This window comes from Microcaecilia unicolor, chromosome 3, assembly GCF_901765095.1.
Source record: "Microcaecilia unicolor chromosome 3, aMicUni1.1, whole genome shotgun sequence".
Classification (NCBI taxonomy): Eukaryota; Metazoa; Chordata; class Amphibia; order Gymnophiona; family Siphonopidae; genus Microcaecilia; species Microcaecilia unicolor.
The window spans coordinates 502651648-502675879 of NC_044033.1; the positions used below are offsets into that span (position 1 = coordinate 502651648).

Sequence of the window (24232 nt, forward strand, 5' to 3'; positions counted from 1 at the left end):
GGTGGGGGGGGAGGGGGGGGTTGGATGTGGGAACAGTGGTCTCCGGAGTCATTTGCACTCCGTAGCTTTGGAGGTGCGTCCCCTTTCCGCGGGTGGGTTGGCAGGGGGAGGAGTAGGGAAACACTCCTACTCCTCCTCCCCCTGCGTGGGTGCGAACCGTTTGTTTAGTTGAGTTTTTTTTTTCCTGCCCTCGACGTCATGACGTTTGACGTGAGGGCGGGGCACGGGTCAGTGGGGTGGCTTCACCACCATGAATCCACGAACCGTTCTGGGAGACTGACTGACTTCAGTGACGTTAGTGTCCTCAGAACGTTGAGGTTGCTTTTTATTATAGTAGATTACAGAATTACCCCCTCATTTTCCACTGGGCCATTTCATAGTAGAGAACAGAGCAAAACTCCCATTGAGGCATATTTTCAAAGCACTTAGCCTTCCAAAGTTCCATAGGTTTCTATGGAACTTTGGAAGGCTAAGTGCTTTGAAAATATGCCTCATTGTAAACCTGTTTAACCAGTGATGTTTTAATATTTGCTTAAACAAATCCATCTACTTTATTAGCCTTGGATTGGTAGAACAAAGAGGCTTGTAAGATTGTACCAAACATCTCTGTATGTTGACATTTGTGTTTTTGTATGTATGTCCACCCCCACCCCTTTTATTACTTTGGATTATCTCAACCCAGCTGCAACTAACTCTCTCTCTTCCATTTTTCAAAGGTTAGTAAGCGGTTCTGAAGAAGGGGGAGGAGTGTGAAGTTGGCAGTTCTCTCATAAGGCGAGCATATGCTCCCCCTTTATAACTCTGAAATGGTTGAACATAGCTCCAAAAAACTGTGTTGACTGAAGACCTAAGGGATTCAACAGATTTGGACAACATTTTGAATTAAATGAATCATGACTTGGCAAGGCAAAGTTGGCATCTTGGAGGGGGGGGGTGGGGGTAGGGGGATTGAACCAAGATGATCTAGAAAGCCACGTTTCGTATTTATTTTCCTCATTATACATCTGCACAAGAGCTTCATACCTGTTCGGAAGTGACTAAACAGTAAAAGCTGAACTGACTCAGACTACTACACAGAGTCTTAAAATATTCCTCAGACCTCAGCACAACGAGGGAAATATCTTCAATAAAGACTACTGCAAACCTTGCGCATTCCCCCCTCTCCCATGAAGAAAGCTAAATTAAGTCATTCCTGAGAAATAAGTTACTGTACCTTATTTATATGCACAGCTGGAGTAGATGTTTTGGTACAAGATAATACTGACGCTTTTACGTGCTGTGAAACCCTTTATTCGGCATGGACATTATCCAAAGATCATACTGTAAAAATGTTCTTTTAAAATTACTCAGGTCATCATAGGCCCCCTGGCTCTCTTACGGAGGGGAGTAAGACCCCACATTTTTGCTTGTTTTTAGTTCAATGCTTTTGATTGTGCAATGTAAAGCTGACATCTGAAAGTGGTTACACTTTGGGGGTTAATGCATTTGAATATATGTTGTCAATTGGTAGAAGGAAAGAGCATAGGGGAAAGGAGTTGTGGATAAATTGTTGTTAACAGACTCTGTTGAATAAAATGTCAATTATCAGTAACATAAAAAGGGGGGGGGGGGATAAAGTTAAAAGATTAATGAAGATGAGTAATACTGCACAATTATCGTACTTAGTGTATGTTGGTTGATTGTACTGATACTTTCATTATGTAAACACTATTTTTGTGCTTCATTAATAAAAATTGTTGAAAACTAAAATTACTCAGGTCATTGCTTTTTGGCCACATATGAAAAAAGGAACCTAAGTGATCTTGCTAAATCATATATAGCACCACTTGTAAAGAGACTTCCTGTTAGTTTCATAAAAGGTGTAATTTACAAAAGAATTTCTATAGTTAGAAAACGAGCTACCATAAAGTCAGAGTATCAAGTCTTCTGGAAAGCAACGGAAGTATGACTACACATATTAAAATTTGGTTAAATTTTCAATCTTGAAATGTAACATTAAAACACAGAGAGAGCCATTGTATTCTACAGATTACATACGTGGTCAGAAAAGGAATACCACATTGGAACAAATTTATTCTTTTTTTTGTCTGTTTTGTAGTTGAAACAATTCAAAGTAAGCAACATATACAAACATGAAATTAAATTCCTATTTCAATGGGCTTTCAACATCGTGAAGCAGATCACTGAAAACGAAATGGCTCATTCCATGGGATACACTACATTAAAATGTTACAAACAATTTTGAAAACAAACATTCTTAAACTTGGTTGCTTTCCATAATCCACATGATTAGACTGAAATAAATAGCAGCTCTCACTTAATATTTGGCCTACATCCCTCTCTCAAATAACCATCCTATCAATGAGTCTACTCAAATCCAATTACCGTTACATAACCGGTTTCAGGATTATTATTTATGCACCATAAAATAATATCAACACAGTTAAATATCAGGGTCAATCACATAGTATTTCTGCAATCAAAGATGAGCATTTTGTAGTTAGTAGATGGCTGGCTCCATCTACTAAGCTAATAAATGCACTTTATTGTGCTTTTAACAGAAATGTTCTCAAAATAATCCAGGTATTCAGTTGCAAGTTTTACAACTAGAATTTAAGAAACTGAAGATTAAATGACAAAGAGGCTTATTTTCAAAGCACTTAGACTTACAAAGTTGATCGTAACCTATGGAACTTTGTAAGTCTAAGTGCTTTGAAAATGAGCCCTAAAGTCCCTCATCTTCTTACATAGTCTATTATAACAATTTAAGATTGTGATCCTATATGCCCCACCCAAGGGCAAACATGTGAATCACAGATAGGGGCTGAAAAGATTTCTCAGTCTTTATAGTGTTTAACTGCACTTTTCGTGTTGCCTTCCCACAGAATTAACAGTCCATTCTGCTGTAACCAACAATCTGAAGGTTTTAGAAGGAGAATTGTATGTTTTTAGTACCCCAAATCTACTGTGTATTTATTCTTCCAACTATAAAAATCATATGATAAATTTCAAATATCAAGAAACTGCATAATCAAGTCTAGGGGAAGGGAGGAAAGAAAAGAAAGAGCTGTAACCCATTGTCAATGACTGTTACCGGAAAGCGTGAAACCAGTGCATACAGCCTGTGCCAATAACTGTTCAGCTGTTCCATTCTGACAGCAAGACGGTTAAGAATCCATTTAATCTGATTGCACTTGCCTCCACATCAATATATTAGGGTCTGTTAGGCTGGATGTACAGTTACTTTGTCCATTTAAACACCACAGCATATTGTGTAATGCTTCAATCTTCTGAGTATGTAACCCACACTGTGGAATGAGAAAATGCGCCAAATTTGGCAACCCAATTCTTGAAAATTTAAATAATGGTGTTTTCAAAGTGCTTTCAAGTACTGCTGTTAAAAAAAAACCCAGGTATGGTATAGCAATGCTTTCCACAACACACACCAGTCTCTGACCAGTACTGATTCAGATGTCTCTCTGTGCAGTGCTGTGATCACTCCAATAAGCTGATACCCACAGAGGCAGCCACAAAAGCAAATGCAATGCACAAACCAAGCCTCTTTCAGCTATTTGCACTTGTCTTTCTGAATAACTTCATCAACTGATGAAACCTTTCTGAAACCTACAGAAAAGAACAAACAGTGATAGTGTTAACAGTTACAAAAAGCAAGTCAAACAATATAGTACCTTGTCAAAGTTTTCACAACCTTGTATATTTTTCAAATTTTGCTGTCTATAAAATACAAATCAGAATGAACTGAAGTCAAAATTTGTTTCACTGTTCTACACAACATATGGTACACTTTTAACATGAACAACAATCATCAAAATAGTCAAAAAGATATTAAGCATAAGAAATCAGGGAAAAAAATCTTCACTGCATAATTCTTCACATCCTTTGACTCAAGACTTGGTGAGAACACCTCTACAACAGTAGCAGCTATGAATAATTTTGGGTAAGTGTTTCTCAACATTGCACAGTGAGATGGTGCAGTTTTTGCAACATAGCTCAAGCCCTTCTAAGTTAGCTAAGGATTGTCTGAACTACCATCTTCAAGTGTTGCTATATGTTTTGTATTGAATTCAGATCTGAGCTTTGACTAAGCCCTTTGAGGACATTCACTTTTTTCTCTTTGAGCTGCGCTTTACTATAAGAACAGTGTTAATTGGTTGATGCGCTGTGTGCTCCACACCTCACGTATCACTAAACATTTAGACCAAAGTATCTCACTTTGGTCTCAAAACATAAAACCTTCTCCCAAATGCATACTGTATCTCCTGTTTCCTTGTCAATATCAAGTGGCAAATCATAGGGCTTTTCCTCGGCATTATCTTCCTTCTTGCCACCCTCTCATACAGGCCATATTTATGAAGAGAAACTGGGGGGTAAATATTCAGCCAATGGCAGACAGCATTTTTTGGCAACCAGTGGCATTATGTCTGGCTACAGTGGTCAGTTTTCACTTATGTTGTTAAGTATGACATTTAGCACTTAACTGCATAAGTCCACAAAATCACCGGCTATGAGTTTGGCGGTTAGTGCTGACGTTCAGTAGCACTATCTGGTCAAGTGCTGCTGAACACCAACAGAGAGTGTCGCCCTATAAGTCCGATACTCAGCCAGAGTGTTCAGCACTATCCCTTTAACTAGCTCACTGAATACACTTATAAGCGGAGATTGCACTGACTTCGGGGCTAGACATTCATCAAGTGCAGAATACCTCCTCCTGGAAGGCGGCTCTCTTCCAACCCGAAGGGCACAGGTTCAAGGCTGGCTTGTGCTTGATAGCTACTAACACTGGAGATAAATGCTGAGAAACTGAATGACATCAGTAATTGGATGACTGAGACATTTTGGGAAGGCGGGAATTAAAGTGCAGGCATTGTGTACCAGCTGAAAAAGTGACTATTCACGAGGCCCCATGAATCAGTTACGTCTATCTGACACAATACTACCACTATCGGGTTGCTCTAACTTCCCTGTTTTGGTGATATCTGTGACAAAACAGTGGTTTTAAGCCTGTAAACTGTATTATTTCCTGAAGTGTATTTCTCTAGTTTGGCCTGCAGGTGGTGCATGTTTATGTTTAAAGCTGTTACAGAAAAATGACTGTCCCTTCTTTAGTTAGCACACAGAGAAAGTAACCTGCAGTGCTGTGGCCAGCTACTTTTAAAATTTGCTGTTCTGGGTTCTGATTAGCCCCAGGAGCTCAAATTCAGCCAGGATGTACTGGCATTTAACCCAGTCTCACACTGGGAGGGAAAAGAGAGAGATATCTTCACTGAGACTCCGTGAACAGTTATATTTTATAACTTGTGAGCAGCTATATGTCCTGCACTACTCATGTAGTGAACAAATGTTTAGATAGTTTTATAATTGATCCATATTCAGTTTCCTGTTATTATGTGATGTTTTTGTTCCATCTATTTTTATGGTTCAATGTTCAACATTTTTATGACAATAAACCTTTTTTTAGTTTATTGCCTCTGCTTGTCTAGACTAAGAATCCTGGTGGTTTCTATGTTAGGTCTGTGAGTGCTTTCTAGGAACTGTAGGACTACTGGGAATGTGGCCCCAGTAACCTAGAAATCACCAGGAAACATCTTGAGAGCGGGAGACTTGCCCAGAGGCGGTTGGGACCCAGTTGGTGGGAGGAGAATGCTAGTGTAGAGCACAAACGGCAGGTGCAGGCGGACCTGAGCTGTGCTGGAGATAAACCCTCTAAGTGGCTGCAGGGTTAGCCCCAGGCAGGTGGCTAGGCGATTTGTGACAATATCCTTTGAAAATATCTTGTTCAGAACCATGCGCTTTTGAGTGACTGTCAGCCTTCCCCAGAGTTCCTAGTTTAAAAGCTGCTTTATCTCATTTTAAAATGTTGATGCTGCAGCCTGTACTTGTGACTGACGACTACAAGAAGTAATTAAAATAGCATTAAGTGCAATGGGCCAGTTGGTGGTGGATCATGACATGTTAATGGGAGCCTTTATGTTAATTCTGCCTCCTGTATACCATGCATTTCTTTTTCTTTCCCCTCTGTGGTCATATTTGGACGTTCTGCATAGATTCTTTTTTTAACAGCTGCTATTTGGCAAAACCTAAACTGCTGAACTGGTCTGGTGCGATTAAAGGAAAGAAAATTAGCAGTAAGATCAAATTTTTCCTTTCTTAAAATATTTACTCTCTGGGGCCCCCAAAATAGGAAAGGTAGCCAAACTGAATACAACAAATATAATGTCAGCAGAGATTTCCTATGCTTGTACCCCCTAGTCCTTATCCGATAGGCCCCTTCTCTCAATTAGGTACCTGTGATGGGATACCCTAAACTGCAGTCAGAACTGGCTCTTCTGCACTGATGTGCTCTAATCACCATGATTCAATGGAGGATAGGACTTGCTATACCACCTTTCTGTGGTTGCAATCAAAGTGGTTTATATATATATATATATATATATATATAGATATATAGATATATATATATAGATATATATATATATAGATAGATAGATAGATAGATAGATAGATAGATAGATAGATAGATAGAGATAGAGAGAGAGAGAGAGAGAGAGAGAGAAATAATTATTTTTATTGGGATATGCCAACAATTCCATACAATTATGTGAAAACACAATCATAACAATAACCATAAACCAGAGGCATGTCAACTTTTTTTTTTTGTGGAGGAGTGGCCTAGTGGTTAGGGTAGTGGACTTTGGTCCTGGGGAACTGAGTTCGATTCCCACTTCAGGCACAGGCAGCTCCTTGTGACTCTGGGCAAGTCACTTAACCCTCCATTGTCCCATGTAAGCCGCATTGAGCCTGCCATGAGTGGGAAAGCACGGGGTACAAATGAAATAATAATAATACACAGACACTTATTTTGTACATGGGGCAATAGAGGGTTAAGCGACTTGCCCAGCAGAGACAAAATGAGCTGCAGTGGGAATTGAACTCCATTCCACAGGATCAAAGTCTGCAGTACTAACCACTAGGCTACTCCTCCTCTGTTGCATTTAAGCAGTATGGTAAGGAAATAGTAAATTTATACCTGCTGTGAGGTTTTGTCCAGTTTGCTAGCCAAGGAGATAAACATTTGCTCCGAGGGTCCCTCTTTCTGGCACTCCAAAAGGATGGCTCTGTCATCATTCCTTTGACAAACAAACAGTCATTTTTTTAATGTTTGAATCTTGTTTTATTGAAATTTCCAACACAGAACAAATATCAGAAACAATAAACAAGCATTGGTCAACAGAGCGAAAAGAATACAAAAAAGCATGAATTAGAGGAGGGCTTGGTTTCTTATAGCCCCACCGCTATACCAACAGAATGTGCTCCAACTCCATAAACACTCACCCTCCCACCCAACATGAGGATAAACTTAAAGTCACACACTCAAATAGACAAAAGAACATTATTGCCGCCCCTCAGGCTCCAAAATAAATAAAAGAGGGTGAAACCACATCATAGTCTCCAAATTAAAGGGAATTAAGAATGAGCCCTATGAGGTAGTGATTGAATGTAAACTTCCCAAATGAAAAGAAATACTTTCTTATGTTTAGGTGAGGTCCTGGCCTCATTTCTTTCAAATGTCATTAAAGGATGGAATTTATTACGCCAGGCCTATAAAGAGGGCGAATCAGGCATCGTCCAGACTCCCAGGATAGTTTTCTTAGTAACTATACCTGCCTTCCAAAGTAACTGACAGCCCACCCCTGCTCTGCAACGCAAAACCCTCAAAACAATCTGTAAGGATCCACGCTGGTGAAAGGGGAATAGGAGAATGTAGGAGGTCCCCCAAGTAATCTAGTATAGATTTCCAAAAGTGCATTTTAGAACACCACCGAAAAGCATGACATTTGGGGTATAGGGGCGAGTCTATTTTCCCTGTTTTAAATAACTGCATCTGCGTCAAATAAGAGCAGTTTAGTACCCGAAACTGACATTCCCATAAATTAACATTAACAGTAAGACTAGGGATCCTTCTGACCATGACCAAAAGGTCAAGAGAGGCAACAGGCCTCTGCAGATCTGCATTCCATCTCAACATCAGGTCAAAAAAGTCTTGTGTGGGACAAATCTGAAGCAATGCCTTATGTAAAGAAGAAACAGTAAAGTGATCCTCCCCAGCCATGGCAAAAAAACTCCTGAAACGTCTTAGTATGGTTAGATTGCAATGCCACAAATTCCAGAGAGGATACATAATGCGATATCTGATTGTAAGCAAAAACGTCTCTCAAGAGGGACGTAGAACCAATGCCCAGTTGATCTAGCAGCCTCAACCTTTCAACAAGCCCCAGGACATGTGACAAAGATGCAATATCCCAGCACCCCCAAAAATGGAAAGTCTCACTGTCCCTACCCGGTTAAAAACAGGGCATTCCCCTGAAACAGCAGCCTATCCGACGTATCTGCTGATATCGCCCAGTAACCACTGAATTCTCGCCAGATGTCTCATAGGGGGCGCAACAGAACACTACTTATGTTCAGCAGGAGGATAGAAAGTGGTGCATGCGATAAATAATGTAGATGCCAGGGTTGGAAAAGTGCTTCTCCAAAGCTAGAGATGTAAAGCTCTCTGAGTCAAGGATCCAGTCGCCTAAGTGACGAAGTAAGCATGCCCTATTTATTTATAGTACATTTATACCCCACATTTTCCCACTAGAGCGGGCACAATGTGGCTTACAGGGTTACATAAGCTTACAACTCAATGAGGGCAATGATACAAATAGACAGAAAAACAGGTAGAACATGAAGATAATAAAGGGCAGTTAAATCAATACATTATTACAAATTCCAACTCTATCTTCATGGTAACAAAAGTGGGAAGCTTTTGTCTCATTTGATATATACTCGCAAGGGCCATCAGAAAATACTCCAACTTAAGGACTCATCAGGGAGTCTGGTTCATTTGGATATTATAGAGCTTAATATCTGAGGAAACACATACCACCTATCCGCCAAGATCCTAAAAGCCTCTGGAAAGGCATCTTAGGTTTGGAGCCCTCCCCCCCCCCCCCCCAACAGAATTTACTCAATAACTTATGTAAGCTCCAAATATCTTTTAAGGCAACATTTACATTACATATAACCAATGGGGGAACTCCATCATCCCAAACAACTGGACCCGTCAATGTATACTAAGAGGTACATGCCGCCAACCTAATAATGTAGTAGAGGTATGGTGAAGTAAGACCTCCACATTGATACAATAAAGTTGTCATGTCCACACTGTTAAATAGATGCCGAGATACAGGAAAGAACAGTCCACCCACTGAAGAGGAAACCCACCCTGCCATTATGTCCTAATCCTGTCCTGCGATGCCAATGCTAGCGATTTAGTAAAGAATTCCCATACAATGTTTCATAATAATCCCTGAAAATGGTATTGATAGCAACATCCAAATGAACCAGACTCCCTGATGAGTCCTTAAGTTGGAGTATTTTCTGATGGCCCTTGCGAGTATGTATCAAATGAGACAAAAGCTTCCCATTTTTGTTACCATGAAGATAGAGCTGGAATTTGTAATAATTTATTGATTTAACTGCTCTTTGATGGAGCTCATTTAATTCGACCTGAGAAGCAAGTAGAGAAGCCTTGTTGTGTGTGGTGGGGGACACCACAAAAGCAATTCTGTCCTGACTTATTGGTGTGCTCACATGGGCCTGGTTAGAAGTTTGGTAATCCTTCTACCTCCTACATATAAACTCATGATATTGATAATCTCTATACAGCTCCACTAGGCATCTCCAAAAGAACCCCCCCCCCCCCACACACACACACACACACACTTTATCACTGCCAATCTGCAGTTGCAGTCATACCACGGCATGGTCTGAGACCCCATATGAGCCAATTTCAGCCCTAGTTATTCTGGAAAAAAGTGTTTTAGAAAGCAAAAGGTAATCAATCCTAGATCGTGTAGAATGTGCACAGAAAAGCTGTGTATAGCCTCTCTCCCCAGAATGTTAAGATTAGACACACACTGATGATATATAGTGTCACAAAGTACTGGCAGTCCTTTAGAAACATCGAAACATGTTTGGGGAGATGGACTAGATCTGCCAAACTGGGGATCATAAACTGTATTAAAATCCCCACTGAGGATTAGGTTATCACGCTGCAAGGGAGACAGGAGCCTTATCAAGCATTGGAAGACGATATTGGAGAAAACATTGGGAACATAGAAATTACAGAGAAGGAATTTTTGGCATGCCAACGTAACCTCCATAACAACGTAGCAGCCCTCAGGTCCATGAGTGACATGCTGAATTTACACGTCCTGGACCTTGAAGAACACAATAAGAACTCTAGCCTTCCTGTGCAGAGCAGGCAACTCCAGCTCCAACTCACTCTCTTTGGAATTTCTTATGCTAGGTGAGTTTCCTGAAGCATGGCAATATTGGCCTGCTGCCTATGAAGTGATTGAAGTATCTTTTGTCTCTTTATTGGAGAGGTTATGCCTCCTACGTTCCAAGAAATAATCTTTAGGAGAGTCATCTGAACAACCTATAACAACCTGTATTGAAAAAGTTAGTGAACAAATAGAGGGAGGGCCATCCCAGCCACCAGTCCCCCCTCATTCCCCAAGATCCTCCAAGTCTCCGATGTGGTAAAAAAAAAAAATTAAAATGTAGAAAAGGAAAAAAAAAAAATTCTTCTCTGGACACAAGAGGCCAGACACAAGCAAAGGACAAGATAAGAAAAATGAGGTTCAGCAAGTTTCCAGAAAGAAAAAACAAACAAACCAAAACATAAAAACTGCCCCCATAACCCACCCATGTCCAAGACCTAAAGCTAAATAATTCCACGGAAACTCTTCCAAAATACCTCCCCCCATTCCACGGCCTCCAAATGGATCTCGGAAACTGCAAGGAGTGCCCCCCTCCACACCCCAGAGTACCAGAAAATAGCATAAGCAGCATATGATTTCTATGAAACATTAGTAATTAAGTACTAGATACAAATCCAGAGAACAATCTGATCATAATAAGTATCGCAGGGTATTGTAGTCAAATGAAACAAGCAGTGAAAGTAAGGAACAAAAAAGCATCTAGTATCAAAAACAGAAACGCTCTAACAGGAACAGCACCTGGAAGTAGGCAGCAAGTGTACAAAGAATGAAGTGCAAAACCCCGATAATACCGATATTTGTCTGCAAATTAAAAAAAAACTATCAAGATCCTGCAAGCTATAAATAATGTACATAGTCAAAACCAGGTGTAACATCATCGAGGAAAGATCAGTACAGTTATATAATCATGCTGAGTTAGGATATATCAGGCTGACCACTATGTTGACATGCCAAAATCTGCTGGACCAGCCTGAGTGCCGTGGAAAAGCACATCCAAATCAAAGAAGGAGGATGCCCTTCATCAATTCCCAAAAATGGGTCATGCAGTTCAATGCGGACAATATCCAAGGTCCCCAAAAGCCTCAAACATCATCTGTCCGGTCAGGCAATTGATTTGCAAATTGCAGTGTTTCGTCAGCCTTTAGAAAAAATTGATGCATACCACCTTGAGTAATCAGCAACCTGGCTGGATATAGCAGTACAAAGGCAACTTTTTTAGTATGAAGCAAAGAATACACTGCATTGAAAGCCTTGCACTTTGCCGAAACTGCTGTGGAAAAGACTTGGAAGCACAAGATGTAGGCCTTATATTTTCACAATTGGGGTAATGCAGTCCCGTGCTGCCCAGTCCGGAGCTTATGACAAGCTTTACAAGAGCTTTATGGAGTGTGAGACACGCTCCACCATGCATGCACAAGTGCCTTCCAGCCTGCCGCAAGAGCACGGTCACCGTAGTTAAATACTACAGCATTAAAAAAAAAAAATAGGAGACAACTCTAAGGGGAGGTGGGAAGGTTTGTGAGAACATAAGACCTCCTACCCTCAGAGAATACTGCTACAGGTAAGCATCTTTGCTTTCTCCGAGGACAAGCAGGCCTATTTATTCTTACAAGTGGGGAATCCCTAGCATCCAGGCTCACTGAAAACAAACACTGGTCAACTGGGCCTCACAATGGCGAGGACAGAACTCAGATTAACCTGAAACTATATACAAACTGCGTGAGAGTGCAGCCTGGAACAGAATGAAATGGGCCTAAAGGGGTAGAGTTGGATTCTAGACCCCAAACAAATTCTGCAATACTGTCTGCACGAACCAACTGTTGCGTCGGTTATCCTGCTCAAGGCAGTAATGAGATGTGAATGTGTGGACTGAAGACCACGTCACAGCTTTGCAAATATCATCAAAGGAGGCTGACCTCAAGTGGACTACCGACGAAGCCATGGCTCCGACATTGTGAGCCTTGACATGACCCTCCAGGGTCAGCCCAGCCTGGGCATAAATGAAAGAAATGCAATCTGCCATCCAATTAGAGAATGTGTGTTTCCCGATGGCTTCCCCCCCATCCTGTTGGGATCAAAGGAAACAAAAATTTGGGTGGACTGTCTGTGTGGCCTTGCCTGCTCCACATAATAGGCCAATGCTCGCTCGCTAACTCCAGACTCCGTTCCTTCTATCTTGCTGCACCATATGCCTGGAATAAACTTCCTGAGCAGTTACGCCAAGCCTCATCTATGGCCATCTTCAAATCTAAGCTAAAAACCCACCTCTTCGATGCTGCTTTTAACTCCTAAACCTAACCCTTCAACTGTCCCCTATCCCTGATATGTCCTGTCTGTCCTAACCCTTATCTCTTACTTGTCCTGAGGTTCCATGACACAGGTGGAGGTTTGACAGGGGGCTTTGAGAAAAGCAAACCTCTCATGAAGCAAACAACTAAAGGCTGACCAGAGATGGACTTACCGTCAACATGTTCATAAGCACTAACTGAACTGAGGTGAATCTTCATGGATTTGGTCTTGAGACCAGACTTGGATAGGTGTAAGAGATATTTAAGGAGGGTCTGTGTAGGGCAAGAAAAAGGATCTAGGGCCTTGCCCTCACATCAGATGGCAAACCTTCTCCATTTAAAAGAGTAAAACCTCATAGTATAATCTTTCCTGGAAGCCAGCAAGACCTGGGAGACACCCTCTGAAAGACCAAATTCTAGCCTCTCAATATCCAGGCAGTGAGGGTAAACTGAAGGTTGGGCTGAAGAAGAGATCCCTCTTTCTGCATGATGAGGGTCAGAAAACACTCCAATTTCCACGGTTCTTCGGAGGATAACTCCGGAAGAAGAGGGAACCAGATCTGCCGAGGCCAATAGGTGCGATCAGAATCATGGTCCCACGATCTTGCTTGAGATTCAGCAAAGTCTTCCCCACAAGACGAATGGGAGGATATGCATTCAGAAGGCACGTCCTCCAATAAAGAAGGAAGGCATCTGATGCTAGCCCGTTGTGGATCTGAAGCCTGGAACAGAACTGAGGGACTTTGTGATTCATTTGAGTGGCAAAGAAATCCACTGAAGGGGTGTCCCAAGTTCAGAAGATGTCTTGGGCAACGCCCATGTTGAGAGACTACTTGTGCGGTTGCATAACCCTGCTCAGTCTGATGACCAGGCTGTTTTCCCCCACCAGATAAGTGGCTTGAAGGAACATGCCATGCTGGCGAGCCCAACACCACATCCACACGGCCTCCTGACACAGAAGGCGTGATCCTGCTTGTTGATATAATACATGGCAACCTGATTGTCCGTTTGAATGCGCATAATTTGGTGAGACAGCCAATCTCTGAAAGCCTTTAGAGCATTCCAGGAGCTTCATCTGGAGATCTGTTTCCTGGGCGGACCAAGCACTTTGAACGTGGAGCTCATCTACATGAGCTCCCCAACCCAGGAGAGATGCATCAATTGTCAGCAATTTTTGCCTCTGAGGAATTTGGAATGGAAGTCCCACAATAAAACTGAATCAAATGATCCATCACAACAGAGAGCGAACAAGCAGTGGGGACACTCGGATGACGTTTACTCATTTATTTTTTTTTCAGCACTTGATATACCGCAAATGATCCCTGAGGCTAGAGTCCAATGGGCTAATCTCATATGAAGGCATGTCATGGGCGTCACATAAACTGAGGATGCCACATGACCCAACAACCTCAACATCTGCTGAGCCGTGACCTGCTAAGAGGCTCAAATCTGAGAAGCCAGTGCAACTAGAGTGTCTGCTCTCAGCCCTGGGAGAAAGGCTTGAACCTTCTGCACATCTAGCAAGGCTCCAATTAATTCCAATTGCTGTGCAGGATGAAGATGGGACTTGGGATAGTTTAAAATGAACCTTAGTAGATCGAGCACCTGAATAGTCCTCTGCAAGGACTCCCGAGCACAGTCCTCCAATGTTCTCTTCACCAATCGTCGAGGTAAGGGAACACATGCACCCCCTGCCTGCATAGCAACGCTGCAACTACTGCTAGGCATTTGGTAAAGACCCTGGGAGCTGACGAGAGGCCAAAAGGCAACACGTGGTACTGAAATGGTGTGTTCCCAGCCAAAACTGAAGATACTTCCGGTGGGCTGGAAGTATCGGGACATATGTATATGCATCCTTTAAGTCCAGAGAGCATAGTCAATTGTTTTCCTGAATCAAGGCGTGTGTATTAAAAAAAAAAATTAAAAAACATAAGATTATATTATTGTTTTTTGGTATGTTTTTTTAGTGCTATATCCCTGATGAAGCCAGGTGGTGAAACGGGTTCCCACTGGGAAAAGATAAGTGCGCTATATTTACAAACTATGAGAGTCTGAATATGTTACTTTTATTGATATTATTGAAATAATTAAAGTTGAAATTGGCAAGTTTAAGGGGTTTTTCTGGCTAATGATAGATTGTGGTCTGAAGAGTATTGCTTTAATTAGGGCACTGCAGTCCAGTCCGTAGGCCTTTTCCCTTATTTATTAAGCTCAACATCCATATATATCCACTTTCGTTGAGTGTTTGATTCTAATTATATTCACCATCTTTGATGTACAGGCATTATATTTCAAAACACATGCACAAAGATCCTTAAATTCTGTCTCATAAACATAATTTAACAGAGATTTATGTTGTGGATTACAAAGTGTTTGTTCCTAGCTTTCTTCACAATGGAGCCTGGATAGCCCTACTACTACTACTACTATTTAGCATTTCTATAGCGCTACAAGGCATACGCAGCGCTGCACAAACATAGAAAAAGACAGTCCCTGCTCAAAGAGCTTACAATCTAATAGACAAAAAATAAATAAAGTAAGCAAATCAAATCAATTAATGTGAACGGGAAGGAAGAGAGGAGGGTAGGTGGAGGCGAGTGGTTACAAGTGGTTACGAGTCAAAAGCAATGTTAAAGAGGTGGGCTTTCAGTCTAGATTTAAAGGTGGCCAAGGATGGGGCAAGACGTAGGGGCTCAGGAAGTTTATTCCAGGCGTAGGGTGCAGCGAGACAGAAGGCGCGAAGTCTGGAGTTGGCAGTAGTGGAGAAGGGAACAAATAAGAAGGATTTATCCATGGAGTGGAATGCACGGGAAGGGGTGTAGGGAAGGACGAGTGTGGAGAGATACTGGGGAGCAGCAGAGTGAATACATTTATAGGTTAGTAGAAGAAGTTTGAACAGGATGCGAAAACGGATAGGGAGCCAGTGAAGGGTCTTGAGGAGAGGGGTAGTATGAGTAAAGCGACCCTGGCGGAAGATGAGACGGGCAGCAGAGTTTTGAACCGACTGGAGAGGGGAGAGGTGACTAAGTGGGAGGCCAGCAAGAAGCAGATTGCAGTAGTCTAAACGAGAGGTGACAAGGGTGTGGATGAGGGTTTTGGTAGAGTGCTCGGAAAGAAAGGGGTGGATTTTACGGATGTTGTAAAGAAAGAAACGACAGGTCTTGGCGGTCTGCTGGATATGAGCAGAGAAGGAGAGAGAAGAGTCAAAGATGACCCCAAGGTTTCGAGCTGAGGAGACAGGGAGAATGAGAGAGCCATCAACAGAAATAGAAAACGGGGGGAGCGGGGAGGTGGGTTTGGGGGGGAAAATGAGAAGCTCGGTTTTGGTCATATTTAATTTCAGGTGGCGTTGAGACATCCAGGCAGCAATGTCAGACAAGCACGCTGAAACTTTGGTTTGGATGCAAGGTGAGATATCAGCCCCTTGAAATAAATTTATTAGTGCGAACATATTCATTGGTAGAATCACATATTTGGCAATAATGCAAAAATTGAGAATAGGGGAGGCTAGTTTTCGAATATGCAGGATGCATACTAGAATAATGTAATGTGCCCTGAGAATGGCAAGGACAAATCAAACTCGGATATACATATGAAGTATCACATACCATGTAAAATGAGTTTATCTTGTTGGGCAGACTGGATGGACCATACAGGTCTTTATCTGTCGTCATTTACTATGTTACTATGTAACTATTTCGATCAGTTACTTTAGTATGAATAGAAATACAAAGGTTTCCATCATCATACATCACTTGTTCATCTAAGCAGGTCTTAACAGTAGGATGTATCTGAGAATCAAATTTAATAGTCGGGTGACAAGAATTTAAATAGTCAATAAATTGAGGCAGAGTATCTACTGAATCTGACCAAATCAAACAAATGTCAATGTATCGCCACCAACAGGTAACATATCGAAACAGTGGAGAGGGATATACTTAACACTCTTACAAGGCAGCAATGAATAAATTAGCACTAGCTACTCCCTGTATCTGTTGATAAAACTTATCATCAAAAATGAAGCAATTGTGATGTATAGCAATTTCTGTTAAATCTACCAAAAAATGTTTAAGCATCTAATGCAGTCTAGGAGTCTATTGTAAAGCCACCTTGAATACTTGCAAAGCCTCATCTTGAGGGACACAGGTATACAAGAAGCGAACATTTAGAGAAAAAGAACAGAAGCTTGCAAGGCAGAATATCAGTATTTGAATTATAAGAATTTGAAGGTACCTATTTTTTTTTTTTTATATTCTGCCTAAAATTCACAAAGATGTGTTAAAACCACCAGGGTGCCCCATAGTATCAGCCAGAAATTCCTTATTAGAATATACATGTAAATTTTGGATACTTTTTTTTTACTTTTTGTTTATGCTTTAAAGATTAACTCACAATATACAAAGTGAATAAAGAAATATAACCAATTATTCCAAAGGAAATTAACTCACAATATACGAAGTGAATAAAGAAATATAACCAGTTATTCCTGTCACGATAGTGGCTGTGCCTCTATGTTCAGACCTACTGTTTCTCTGTATCTAGCTCTGTGACCTCTCCAGTCTGCCTTTATTCCTGTTGTTCTTCCTGTTAGCCAAGCCTTACTTTGGTGTCCCTGAAGCCAAGCCTCACTTTGGTCTCCCTGCTTCTGCTTCATTTCCTACTTGTGACATCATCAGCCTACTTCTTTAAAAGGACCCAGGGAGCTTTTCTGCATTGCCTTTGCAACAGGTCTATTTTTCCCTTTTCTTGTTGTACTGTTGTTTGATTCTGAGGGAACTGGTGGACTTGTTAGCTGTGCCTCTGGGCACAGCCTTGAGCCCTGTGTGTGTGGGTTTGGTTTGAACCTGTATAGATTATTTGCCTGTTATTTTTGCTTCCAAGCAAAGCCCTGTTGTTTCTCTGTGTGTGTTGTTCTGGTTTGAATCTGTATGGATTACTTGCTTGCCTGTTACCTTTGCTCCCAAGCAAAGCCCTGTTCTGTTTTTCTGTGTGTGTGGTTCTGGTTTGAACCTGAATGGATTACTTCCTTGTTAACTAGGTTCTCCAGCATAGCCTGTCCTGTTTCCCTTGTTACCTTTCACTGTTCAGAGAGCTGGTTGTTGCCAGCTGCTTGCCTTGATTGCTTTGCTTCTGTGCAGCTGTGTGTGCTCTGTCTTTGTCTGCCTTCCCTTTCCCTACCTGGCTGTTGGTGCTGGCTGAGTTCTGGTAAGAACAATGTTTGTTTTTCCCTTTGCTTGCTTTAGACCTTTGACTGCAGTGTAAGCCTTTCTGACTTGTGTATTAGAAGCAGCCCTTCCCTTTAGCCTGCTTTAACTCTTTGTCTGATGTGTTTGTCTCCTGATTCTTATCTGATTTGTGTATGTAAAGGCAGATGTCAGGATTGCTGGACATACTTAGATTAATATGAAACCAGCTTCTGATAACTCCCCCCTCCCTCAGGAAGCTCTGAGGATGGCAATGGACCAAATGGTGCCCAGCTGCCTGCTAGCCCTTTGTTTTCGCAAGTACCCCTAATTAACATACCTTTGTCCTCTCTGGGCATCTGGGAGCAGGGCTCTCTGAGAATAATGAAAGCTGAAAGCCAGACAGAGAGGCTCCAAAACTAGGGACTTCAAAAAGTAGAACCTGTGAAAATGCTCACCTTCCTTACACCAGGAAATTAAACTTGAGTTTGTAAAGGAAAGAGCTGATAACAGCTGGAAGGAAAGAAGGTATTTGATCCCTGTTAGATATATAAATCAGAGCACATGGCTCTGCTGCTACTCTTTCTCTGCACACACACACATCTTCAGTCACCAGAGCACATGGCTCTGGCTACTTCTTCATTTCTCTTTCTCTGCACAACCCCATCTCCAGCCACCAGAACCTGGCACTGGCCCCTCTTCTCCTTCAGCCCTACCCCGAAGCTCTCTCTCGCTCTTTTCCTCTGAACACCCATATCTTTCCTTTTCTCTCATTGATTCCCATCTAAACCCACACACACAGATACAGCATTGTAATATTTACCTGTACTAAGTGCTGTGAGCCTATACAATATACTTTCTATATATATCCAAACCCGTGTGGATTGTGTATTCTTGGGAACCCACTGCCTCTGTGAACTGGACCCGGGACCAGACCTAGCCAATGAATGCTGACAGCAGCCTTTCCTTTTTGTTTGCTTTTCCCTTTGTTTCTAGTGTCTGTTATTTGACTCTGTGGCACTGCCTTGTGTATTCCTTTGAGTGGCTTCCCTTTTCCCTGAGTGCTGTATGGTACAGCCTACAGTGTTCTTATGAATGGTTTCCTATTTCCCTGAGTGCTGTATGGTACAGCCTAGAGTGTATTCTTATGTTTAACAGTTTTTTATTGATGACCATTCCAAAAGTACAAATCCACCTGAACATGGCAGTCTCAAAACATTTGTATAAAACTCAGTGGAACATCACTGAAAACATGTATCATTACATATAGCCATCAATTTTGTCATATAACATTGTCCCTCCCTCCCCCCAATCCCTATTCTGTATTATTTTAGAAGAGAAAAAATTATTCTATTGATGTTACTGTCAATTGTAAATATTGTCAATAAACATTTATCTAATACAAGTCTTTGTCTGTTTTCCCCCCCCCCCCCCGTTTATTCCTTATCATAATCGAATCTAGAGTGTCATCAAAAGGTTTCATTAAAGGTTCCTTTCCTCCCCTTCCCCCCCCTCCCCTCCCCCCCTATTCCTATACCATGTAATTCTATATTAGCGTTAACCATTAAACATATAAAGCCATTTATCTTCCCCTACCTTCCTCTCCCATGAGTGTGTTCACCAATAAACTGCGAGCTCTGCTGGATAGAGCCTGTACGTATGGTTCCCAGACTTCCCAAAATCGTTGTCTACTTCTAGGGCTACTAGTCATAGCACGTGCTTCCATTCGCACCAAGGAATGAAGCGAGCTCCTCCATTGCCAGAAGGAGGGCCCTATGTCTTGTGTCCAGTGTTGTAATATACATTGTTTCCCAACCATTAGTACCTTATAAATAAATAGGTTTTCTTTATGTCGTAGTATTGACCCTCTTCCCCTTAATCCAAGCACAACAGTTTTAGACTCTAACCGAAGCTTCCTGTGTAGCATGGCCTCACAATATTCCAGCACTGGGCCCCAAAAATCTTGTATGACCGGACATCCCCAAAACATGTGATATAGTGTTGCTCTCTGAAAATGACATTTACTACAATGTGTTTCTTGCAATCTACCTGCGTAATAGGCCTGTATGGGAGACATATATGCCCTCAGAACAATTCTAAATTGTATCTCCCTATATCTGGCACTCTCCACTTTATGTACTATCTCCTTTAGAGATTGGACTATATCTCCACTGCTGATCTCTACCTTTAAATCCTCAGACCATCGTCTTGCCACTGCTTCATAACTACGATGCTTGGCTATCAAATTTAACTGTTTATATAGTATGGACACCGTAGTCTGTTCTCTTCCCTTAGGCAAAAACAAATTCATCAGCAGCTCATATATCCCTCTATCACATTTTCCCCTATGTAGTTTCTCAATATAACTGTGGATCTGGCAGTAAGCATACCATGTCACATTCTCTGCCCCCACCATGTCCTCTAAAGCCTCTCTTGATACAATCTTTCCCGTATCTTGCATAACATCTGCCACTAGTACCACTCCCTCCTGTGCCCACTTGACAAATTTCGGACAATTATTCCCCGGTCCGAATGCTCCATTCCCTACTAGTGGGAGGAGATCCGTACATCGTGGGTTTTTATTTAATCTCCTCAATATGTACTGCCATATACTTCTCATTGGGTCCAATAAGATATGATGTTTCCATTCCTTTGGTATCATTTTACTCTCTACATGCATCATATAATAAGGGTGATATGGTCTAAACAATGCACTCTCAATATTCCATTCCGTATGCTCTTCTGTTTCCATAATCCAATCTGCTAAGTGTCTAGCTAGACAAGCCCAATTATACTGTTTAATGTCAGGCAGCCCCAGTCCCCCCTCTGTTTTTTTCCCATAGAGATATTCCAATTTAACTTTAGCCTTTTTCCCACTCCAACAGAATCTAGTCAACATTCCACGGATCTTCTTTATATCTTTAGTCTGTATGACTAGTGGCAATTGTCTTAATACATACAGCCACTTTGGGAAAAGTATCATTGTAAACAAACCCACTCGCCCACTTAAAGTTAAGGGCAGTCCCTCCCATATTGCTAATTTATGTCGCGTATATTGCAGTAACTGGTCTATATTCTGTCTATATAAGCTACTCATATCACTTGTTAGTATTATGCCTAAGTATTTAAATTCCTTGTTCGCCCATCTCAATGGGAACCTGCCCTTCCATTTCTTCTTTACCAGATTAGTTGTGGGCAATCCCTCTGACTTTTGAAAATTCAATTTAAATCCCGAAAAGGCCCCATATTCTTCAAAAACCTCCATCAATACCGGTAGCGATCTCTCCGGTTTAGCTAGGTGAACCAAAATGTCATCGGCAAACGCCGATATCTTAAATTCTCTGGTTCCCAGTTTTATACCTTCAATCTCAGGGTTACTTATGATTTCCCGAATCAACGGGTCTAGCGTAATAGCAAACAGTAAGGGAGACAGAGGGCATCCCTGTCTGGTACCTCTATTAATTACAAAATTTCGAGAGTACGCTCCGTTAACCATCACTCTCGCCATAGGATTCTTATATAATATAGAGATTGCTTGTGTGAAGTAACCTTCAAATCCATACGCTCTTAATGAAGCAAACAAGAACTCCCACTCTACTCGATCAAACGCCTTTTCGGCGTCGAAACTAATCAATAAGGAATCTCCTCCCTCTCTGCGTACGTTCTCTATTGATGCCAGTATCAGTCTAATATTTTTCCCACTCTGTCTCCCCTGTATAAATCCCACCTGAGGGGTCGCCACTATGCTTGGTAATACTTTTGCCAATCTTGAGGCCAGAATTTTAGCTAGCAGCTTGGCTTCATAACTAATCAGTGAAATTGGTCTATATGAGTCTGGTATGGTCGGATCTCTCTCAGGTTTTGGAAATACTATTATATCCGCTAATCGCAAAGACTGTGGAAGTTCACCTAATTCAACTGATCTATTAAAGAACTTTGTTAAAGGGCCTCCTATATCCTGCATTAAAATTTTGTAGAATTCAGCCCTATATCCATCTGGCCCCGCCGCTTTATGCAAGGCACTAGCTCTAATTTCTTTAAGGACCTCCTCAGTCTCAATCGGTTTATTTAGCTCCCTCTTCTGTTGTTCTGAGATCTTTGTCTTATTGATATTTTCTAAGTATATGTCAGGGTCTAGATCATCATCATCATTTTTGGCATATAGTCTAGCATAATAATCTTTAAATACGTCTCTTATCTCTGTATCATCATGTACTAGGTTCCCCTCTGTGTCTTGATCACCAACACTCTCCTCTGCCCCTTCACCTTCCTCACCAGCCCTGCCATCAGTTTCCCGGGTTTATTCCCAAATCTATGCAATTGATATCTATAATATTCAACAGATTTAGTGGCTCGCTGATGTAGCAGTTCATTTAAATTTACCTGAGTGGCTAACAGTTGCTCTCGGATATGATTTGCTACCCCTTGTCCATAAGCCCTCCTCAATTGCACCAACTGCTCCCCCAATCTAATGATCTCTCGATCTCTCTGTTTTTTCTTTCTGACACTGTATGCTATAATCTCACCTCTTAACACAGCTTTCCCAGCCTCCCAGAACAATATTGGTGTATCCATGTGTGCATCATTATATAGTGCAAATTCTTCCCATTTTCTCCTAATATATTGCCTAAAATCCTGATCATAATACAGATCTAAGGGGAATATCCATCTGAACTCTCTACTTTGCGCATTCAGATCTTTAAACTCAATCGATATTGCCGCATGATCCGAAATTATCGTGGGATCTATTGCTGCCTCCAAGATGTCTGCAAAACTATCTTCATCTATCAGTATGTAGTCTATTCGCGATTGCGTGTGATGAGCTCTAGAATAGTGCGTATAATCTTTAGTATTAGGGTTAAGAACCCGCCACACATCAACCACTCCCAGAGCCCCACACATCAAATTGATACCTTTATCTATCCCTCCCATCGCACCTGCTATATGGTGTGATTTATCCATGGTGGGATCAGCTACCATATTGAAATCACCCCCAATTATCTTCTTCGAAGCATTAAATTGCTGTATCTTACTTATGAGAGAGTGGAAGAATTTCTTACTGTACACATTAGGGGCATATATGTTACTAATAAGGTAGGTGGTGTTATTCACCTTGACCTGTGCCAGAATATATCTCCCTTCAGAATCAATACACATCTGCCCCACCTCAACCTGGAGTGATTTATGGAACAATATCACTACCCCAGCCTTCTTCCCCACCGCTGGGGTCTCCAGTACTGTTCCCACCCACCAGGTTTTAAGCTTAAGGTGCTCCTGAGACGATAAATGTGTCTCCTGGAGAAGTGCTATATCCGCTCTTTTCTTTTTGAGACTATGTAAGATTTTCTTTCTCTTAATGGGAGATGAAATACCCCCCACATTCCAAGAGTATATCCTTAATCCCATCAGTCTCCTAAGTCTCGCTTATGCAGCAACCAATGTTCCACATTCACATAAGAGCAGTCATGGTGTCCCAGCAGCACCACTCCTGCTGTTTGTGTACGCAGCCACTCCTCATTCAACTCACTCATATTTCTCTTCTGACTCCATATGTCTGATTGAGGTTCTGTTAACCTAATTTTATATAACCCCCTATCTCCCCCCAAGCTCCCATCCTTCAAATCCTCCCTCCCTCCCTCCTGTTCCAAGAACTAGTCACTTATTAACCCCTACACTCACCCTGCCGTTATTATTTACCCCTCTAACTCTTCCCAGTCTTAACCACCAACATATTCACAAATTTACACATCACTTTTCGTATACCAGTCTTTGATCATCTTCTTTCACCACATCCTGGCAATGGTTCAGCATACTGTGCTGTAATTCAGTTCTGTGTATTCTTTCAACCTTATTTTGCATTCCGCCTCTCCATGCTCATACGACCCTTGTAATTCAACATTATATTCCACAGTCCATGTCTGATTCCTCTGTTGTATATATGTATTATATCATCCCCACTATCCCATATGTTCAAGCATTGATCAGGACTTAACTAAATCTCTTTTCCATCCTTCAATGTTCAATCTTTGAGAAATCCATAAGTTTTCCGGGGGTGATTTCCCATAGTAAATTAGTTTCAAATAAGCCCCTGTCTTGTGGAGCTCCCTCAGATGCTTCTGTAGTTATATCCTTCCCCTTTGAGGGTCTATTCACCGCCATGTTGTTGAATGTATGCTTTAGCTGCTTCAACAGTGTCCAAAAATTTAGTGACTCCATTGATCGTGAGACGTAACTTAGCCGGATACAAGAGCGCAAATTTTATTTTTTTATTGAAAAGGTCCGTACATAAAGGTGCAAAGGACTTCCTCCTCGCCTGCACCTGCTGAGAATAATCCTGAAAACAAAGGATCTTCTTGTCTTGGTAGGTGAGAGTTTTGCCTCCTCTTATCGCTTCCAGAATATGTTGTTT

The 24232-nt window shown here is 41.5% G+C and overlaps 1 protein-coding gene across 1 annotated transcript in view; it reads right to left on the bottom strand.

The window, feature by feature from the left end:
* Positions 1–495: 495 nt before the first annotated feature.
* CASP8AP2 (caspase 8 associated protein 2) overlaps positions 496–24232 on the bottom strand; it is a 103851-nt gene continuing 80114 nt past the window's right edge. The window contains exons 8-9 of the mRNA XM_030195174.1: positions 7049–7148; positions 496–3624 (exon numbers count right to left, since the gene is read on the bottom strand). Of these exons, the coding sequence (XP_030051034.1) occupies positions 3565–3624; positions 7049–7148 (160 nt within the window). The 3' untranslated portion in view covers positions 496–3564. The remainder of the gene's footprint in view (positions 3625–7048; positions 7149–24232) is intronic.